This window comes from Gavialis gangeticus, unplaced genomic scaffold (genome assembly GCF_001723915.1).
Source record: "Gavialis gangeticus isolate Ggan-Ray unplaced genomic scaffold, GavGan_comp1, whole genome shotgun sequence".
Classification (NCBI taxonomy): domain Eukaryota; kingdom Metazoa; phylum Chordata; order Crocodylia; family Gavialidae; genus Gavialis; species Gavialis gangeticus.
Genome location: NW_017728992.1, coordinates 143,074,434 through 143,081,844, shown reverse-complemented (window position 1 = coordinate 143,081,844; position 7,411 = coordinate 143,074,434). Strand labels below are relative to the sequence as shown.

The following is a 7,411-nucleotide window of genomic DNA, read 5'->3' as shown; positions in this document are numbered from 1 at the left end:
GGAAAAGATAAAAATGGAGTGTACAGTAAGTTTGTTCACTGAACTGAGCTGTTGTTAGGAAGTCCAACTCAGTGCAGAGATAGAGACGTGATCTTCATGCTTTGTTGTAGACTCTAGTACATTTGACACCATTCATATCGCATTCCTAGGAAAAAAAAAAAAAAGATACATGAATTAAATTGCATAGAGTTTAAATTAGGACAGAACACAGGAATGCAATTGTTAATAGGAATGCAAATATAGATTCTGAGTTTCCTTTTAAGTTATAGTATAGAAAAATACACCCCAGGTTTATCAAATATATGGCCCACTGAGTCACTGTATAATAGCCTCCCAGACTACCAGCAGGCAACTGGAAGTTGGGAGGTGTGGTCAGGAGGCTAGAGCAGGCCATTGCCTGCTGAAGAATCTGGGGGCTTGGGCCCCAGTAGACATAGTGTTCAGTGACAAGAGGGTTAGCAGGGGACAACACAGCTCCACTCATCCAGCAGCTGCTTGCCTCTATAGCCTTACAGAAGTCAATGGATCAGAAAGCAAGAATTAAGTCACTTACCACCACTAATTTCCCATCCTCTATTTTCCGAGTTATTGTGGATTCCTTGCCATCCCATGTCTGAAGTTGGTGCAATGTGTTATCATCAGTTAAGGTGATAAGGGTCTGCAAATAAAGACAATGACTCTGAGCTAAACAGTAAAGTTCTGATTATGTGATGCACTCTAACTCTTTTACTCCAAAGAGGAAATCCTAGCCCTGCTGACGGCCCAAGGAGTTTTTCTATAAGTCCCAAACTTTCACTTTAAGTTTTTTTGATGGCTCTTACTTTTATATTACTCTGCCACTTTTCTAGAAATGTGTCCTACTGGTCACTGAATATAATAAAGCTGCTACAGCATGCACAGTTTAAATTGTGCTCAGGCCTTTGTCACTGCTGTTTGGTTTTGCACTGGGCACATGTAATGACAGTGCATAATTGAGCTAGGGAAGAGTTTTGGCCAGTGCACCGAATCCAAACAATGTGACAGATGCCTATCCAGTCTTGACAAGCCAACTAACTGGTATGGGTTAGGGCTAGCAAATCCTGCATCTGTGGACCAGTTGAAGTCAAGTTGAACCCTATGTTTCTATAACATTCAAAGAGATTAAGTTTTATTCATTCTCATCCACTCCTAATCATGAACAATTCCTCTAATTAAAATGGAAAGGCACTTTCAGTCTGTGGAGTTCAGGAACAGGGAGTCAGACTTGCATATCCTTATAGGTCAATCCAATGCACACTGAAAAATGTTGCGCAAGTGCAAGAGATTATGCTTCAAGATTAGCTGTGGTAACAAATCCCACACCTATTGTTGATAGAGGTGCCACTGACAGTGTTTAATATGTATTTATACGTCTGTCAGTTTAATTAAACACACTAAATATCACTGTTTTGCAATGAGAAAGTGATTAACTAGATTTTGTTTCAGTGTTTTTTCCACTGGCAGTTAGTGTAGAAAAACTAACTGAGATCAATGGGGCTTGTCATCAGAATGCCAGCCACATGTACAAAGTAAGGCAATACTTGATGCAAGTAGAGGTCGTAGAAGGGTATCCACTGGTTTGAGGTTATTCAGAAGAAAGTCTGAGGTACTGACCTGAGTTTTCCTGCCATCTAATGTATGTTCCTCAAATTTCTCATTTAGTTTGAAGCTAAATTGTGAGGTTTTAAAGGTGCTCTCTGTTTTCACAGTGATCGTATCTCCATCCTTACTGATGTAAACATCTGGTTTGGCCATACTTCCCATCTTCCTCATGGCCATACTGACACCTACAGAGGGGAAAAAAGCAGCGTTTTAGATGAGACAATCAGACAAAGGCCTAGATTTATTAGATTTCAATAGGAGTTAGTCACTTCAGTGTGTGTGGACTGGAGCATAAGACTCACAAAGAAAAATTTTCAGTTTTAATCATTCAGAGAGAGTGGGGAAAATTCATTGTAAGAAATCATCTATTCTGTATGCTCAGGAAAAAAAAGTTTAATCTACTTCTCCCCCTAGAGGACCAACAAATTTTCTGTCCATTCACTCAAACATGGGTGGATCTAGGATTTTGAAAAAGGGGGGAGGGTATAGATAGTCTGGCATAGCAACACACTTTTCTCCAGTTAAACTAGAAGCTTTATTCACTAGAGGCCTAGCACTATATTATTCAGTTCAAAGTAAGATCAAAGCAAAAAATATATATATAACTTCATTGGAATGTGCACTAATTTGCAGCTAGATCATAATAAGCCATGAAGTCAATTGACTCCCTCACTGCTGCTTGAATAGAAATGCTGCTGCTCCTCCTAGGCAGTTGCTTTTAAAATTTAGGTAAAGCAGGACTCAGAGAGGGATATAACTGCACCCAGTCCTGCCCACCCCCTTCTCACCCCCACCTGCCAGATCCTCCCTTGCGCACAAACCAATGTGCAAGCTAGAAAGGGCAAACATGAACTATAAAAGAATTGCCACACAAGTAATTCTGCTTCAAAAATTTTCTAGCTGATTTTTTCAAAATATAAAATTAATCTACTCATATACATTTATTTTAGTTTATTCAAAGTCTATAGTTCTGAACTCTTGCAATTAAAACAAAAACAAAAACCACAGAACGGAGGATTTAATATGATGAATATTGGCTTTCAGAAGTGAGAACACTCAAAGGATCCATTAAAATCCACTCAGATGAGTTTTGCAGACAAAACCAAGGGAGAATGAAACTTGCAGCATCACTTGAAATTCCATAAATTAGGGCTAGAGCATGTCAACTACAGAAGCAGCTTCAAAGCTGAAGACGCTTTACCAAAAAAATCCTTCATCCTACCTCTAGACTCTTTTTAATTAAATTAACTTGAATACTAATATAATTTAATATCAATCATCTAACAGAAGAATAACTTTGGTCAGGCCGCAGTTGGAGTACTGTGTCCAGTACTGGGCGCTGCACTTCAAAAGGGATGTGGCCAGTCTGAAGAGGGTTCAGAGGAGGGCCACCCACTTAGTGAGAGGGCAGCAGGACAGACCCTGTGAGGAGAGACTGAGGGACCTGAACCTGTTCAGCCTCAGCAAGAGGAGGCTGAGGGGGGACCTGGTGGCTGCCTACAAACTCATCAGGGGAGATCAACAGCAAATAGGTAGAGCCCTTTTCTCCCCAGCACCACCTGCGGCGATGAGGAACAATGGTAATAAGCTGATGGAGAACAGATTTAGGTTAGCAATCAGAAGGCAATTTTTTACAGTTAGGGTGGCCAAAATCTGGAACCAACTTCCCAGGAAAGTGGTCCTCGCCCCTACCTTGGGCAAATTCAAGAGGAGGTTGGATGATCACCTGTCTGGGGTCTTGTGAACCCAGCATTCATTCCTGCCTGTGGCAGGGGGGCAGGCTAGATGATCTGTTCAGGTCCCTCCTGACCCTAGCTACTATGAAACTATTGTGGAGGTACTTGGACCATGAACTGCACAGGGCTTCTTACACTACCCTCAAACCAGCAATTTAACAGCACCCAACAACCTGAAAACCTATGCATATCAGAGCGCAGGATGATGCACTTTCTGTAAGAAGTGTCACTGAAGTAGTGAGCAGTTGCATTCTGCAATGTCATTTGAATTGTCCTACACCCCTGATGCATGGTACATTTGTCACGCTGTATACTTTAAGTGTGACAAAACATGAGCATCCACATGTTCATGAAGTCTGGCACATTAAAAGAAAAAAAAAAAAAAAAGGATGAACAACTATAAAAGCAACAGATCCAGGACAATAATGGTGCTGTTTCAAACAGCAACTTCTTTGTCATGGGAATGTAATATATCTAAGTGGGGTGGTGGGAGGGAGAGGAAACCTGCTGGTTTCCCCATAGCCTGCTCAGCCCGCAAGCTGCAAAGACCAGTTTGCCACCATCATCACCTGGCAGCAAGTGTGATTGGGCTACAGTAATGGCAGGGCCTGAATGGGCAGTGCCTACCACACAATGAGCCCTTAACACCATGTAGCTCAAGGACAGAGTTTTCAGCCTTGCTACCAGGGAACGTTGACAGGGCTACAGCAGCAGCAGGGCCTAATGGATTGACAGAGACCACCTTATCATCCTTTGCTGCCACCAACCATTTGTGGGCAGCCCCATCAGCTGTTGCCACCATGGCAAGAACTGACTGAGCAAGCCTGTCAATAACACTGTTCTGCTCACTGACAGGCTCCCTTGGGGAGCAGGAGAGCTAAGAAACAGCCCCTATTGCTTGCTGCCGGGAAAGCATGCCTGTGCGGGATCTGCCAATGCATGCTTGCCCCTATCTGTTGGAGTGCTGCGAACTTCATAGCACAACAGAAATTATGTGCATCTAGGGCCTCCATGTTCTCATGTACAGCACACAGTGTTCTAGCCTTGAGATGACTGCATCAAGTGTGGTGAAGACTAACCTCAAAAAGTTTATCACTTCTAGCTAGGTGGAGGTGATGAAGAGAATTCCTAGCCACAGCTTCTACTTGTACCTCCACAACCAACTGTTTCCAATAACCTGAGTGACAAAAAGAACCCTTCCCCTACCCCCAGCTAGATGGACACAATCTAACTTTGCCACTTTTTCCAGTTAAATCTCCAGCCAACAAGAATGATCACTGCTATCCAGTTTGCTCTTCATCCAAGTCAGTGACTCAGATAATCAACTATTCGATTAAGTCCAGTTAAAGAAGACAGAACTTGATGTTTTCTCCACGCTGAATTATAATCTTCTTTATTATACCTCTGAACAGTCCAAGTTGGAGTCATAATATCACAGAACCCCCCCTCAACTTAGTGTACTTCAATAGGCTCAAAATGGAGTGATGACCTAGCCCTTGCCTCTAAGATCATAGACAGTGAATAAATGCCAGACTCAGTAAAGGACTCAGAAACCTGAAATAAGATGGATAAGAATTTAGGTGTTTACATTCACTTAGTTACTGTCTAATCCCAGTGGTATCTACAGTCTAAAGGCATTTTATTTAACTGTAAAGTTCCCAAATGCCTAGAGTTGTACCTCTGCACTTCACCCAAACTCCCAGTCTTCACAGGGCTGAACAGTGTGGTACCTAGCTCATTCCTAAGCCTGACCAAGATCCAGAAAGCAAGCATTCTTCCCTGCAAATCCCTCAAGGGTTTTAATCTGTGAATATGCCTAATGCACACCCACAGGATTAGCCCCTCACAAAACATACTTTCAGCTGCCTTATCTCCCCTATGATCCAATGATTACTGTATTTGTCCAGGAAGTGGGAACTCCCTTTGCTGCATTAAGAGATTCAAAGTCACATTGCACACCTCTTAAGGTAATGAATTAACCACAAAAGCCTAAGCGAGTCTAGATGAGGAAAACACTCTCCACCTTTCCTGTTGTAGTTGTGCCACTGCGTAAGAAAGGACACTTGAGGGATATAATTTAAGACTCGCACAGTTCTCAGCATTTTCCTATCAGCGCTTGTTAAAGTGCTTCCACTCAGTTAAACTGCCGGCTGCTTTCGACCAGAGGTGTTCCAAGACACCCACTTCTCCCCAGGCATTGTGCCGAGAACCAAGGTACCTCATGAAGCATTAAGGACCCCCCTCTGCAATCTGTGGTGCCCAGCCTACAAGCACCCAACTTCTTTATTGGGTCTGGCTCCAAATGATTTGCTATGCAACAAAGAAAGGGAAATTTAAAAGCTTATCTCAAGCAATTTATCACAGCTCCACTACAAGCGTTGCCAGCTTTTGTTTTATTTTGGATCTTGCCATACTGGAAATTGTCTTGAAACCCCAGCTACCAGCATGAGGGGACAGTGAAAAAAGAAAAAAAACAAAAACAAAAAAAACCCCACAGGGTGTTGAAGCTCATAGCCTTTGCTGGTCCAGAAAAGGGCTAGAAAACATGGCATCAAGAGGGCATGTCTACACATACATTAACACACATTAAATCTACTACCTCCATTATAAGGTACTACGAAAATGAGTATTAAAATATGCTAATGCGCATTAAATAAAAATGATATGTGGGCATATCTACATATGCACTGTAGCCTACTGTAATGCTCATTAAATTGTCACTGAAAACACCATGCTATTTAGTTAATGTACATTAAAATAGGCTACTGTGCATTAAGCAGCACTTAAAAACCATGGGCATTTATACACATACCTTTTTGTCCTGTGACACTGGAGATCCAGCAGGGTGGAGCAGACTCAATAAGTCTGCTTTGCATGCAAGCTGATGCACACTGAGCTGCATTACATCCAGGTGTATAAGTGGCAAAATGCACATCAGCATGCAGAAAATGACAGTGGTGAGCTTTTGAGCAAAAACACCTTCAAGGGGTTTTCATTCAAAAACATACCACAGCCATTTTCTCAGTGCTGAAACGCACTTTGCCACTTGTTCATGCTGTGGCACAAACGTGTACAAATGCTCCATGCTCTTTACTTAATGCACATTAAGACAGGCGAATGTGCATTTTCTTAGTACCTCACAATGGAGATGCTAGATTTAATGTGCATTGACTAAAGTGCATTAATGCACGTGTAGATGTGCCCACTGTTTTTAGTGATGCTTTAATGCCCATTAAAATAGGCTAATGCACATTAAAGCACACGTGTAGATGCACCAAAGTGTTCAACAGCCAGGAGGGAGGTAAAAAAAATGAGCCAGGGCTTTGTCTTTAGCTTTACCCATGTCGAGCGAGGGCGTTAGCTCTGTTGCGCCAGGACTGCAGGGAGTCCTATGCGGGTTCAGACGACCGCTGTATGGGATGGTTTGCATAGGGACGATGCCGCCTGAGGTAGGCAGGGGCTGGACTAGGTGGCCCCGGGCCCTCCCAGCCCTGCTTCGCCGCAGCTCTGACTGTGAGGACTGTTAATGCCATCTCCCCAGACGAGCGTGCGGCGCCCGTGAGGCCCGGGCGGGCAGGGGCTGAAGCTGCCTGGCTCGAGCTGCAGGGACACGGCAGGGGAAGAGCGTGGGGCGCAGTCCCGCCGCGGCCGCGGGCAGGCGGGACCCGGGCCGGGCTCGCTGCTGCGGCGGAGCAGGAGCTGGTCCCAGCCCGGGGCCCCCCGGCACAGAGCTGCCGCCCCGGGGACCGGTCCCGATCCCGATCCTGCCCCTCACCTAGTTCCTTCATATAGTCCTCGAAGCCTTCGCTGGAGATGAGGCACCACTTGCCGAGGAAGCTGTCGATGGCCATGGTGCGGGCGGCGGAGCGGCAGGCGGACACACAGACAGACGTGCGCGGTGGCGATGACGGGAACTAGGTCGGGCCGGGGCCGCCTTTATCCCGCCGCCCCGGCCCGGGCTGCAGCCGGAGCCAATGGGGCGTGGTGACGTCAGGGCCCCCCCGGGCGGGAGCAGACACGCGGGCGCCGCCGCCGCCGCCGCCGCCAGGTGAGAC

General features: G+C 45.1%; 1 protein-coding gene across 1 annotated transcript; it reads right to left on the bottom strand.

The window, feature by feature from the left end:
• Positions 1 to 34: 34 nt before the first annotated feature.
• On the bottom strand, positions 35 to 7,274 carry LOC109304986 (myelin P2 protein-like). Its single transcript, XM_019527844.1, has 4 exons — positions 7,132 to 7,274; positions 1,633 to 1,805; positions 554 to 658; positions 35 to 145 (listed from the first exon to the last, which is right to left on the bottom strand). The coding sequence occupies exons 1-4, from the start codon at positions 7,205 to 7,207 to the stop codon at positions 95 to 97; spliced, it is 405 nt and encodes a 134-aa protein (XP_019383389.1). The 5' UTR covers positions 7,208 to 7,274; the 3' UTR covers positions 35 to 94.
• Between the last annotated feature and the right edge of the window lie 137 nt (positions 7,275 to 7,411).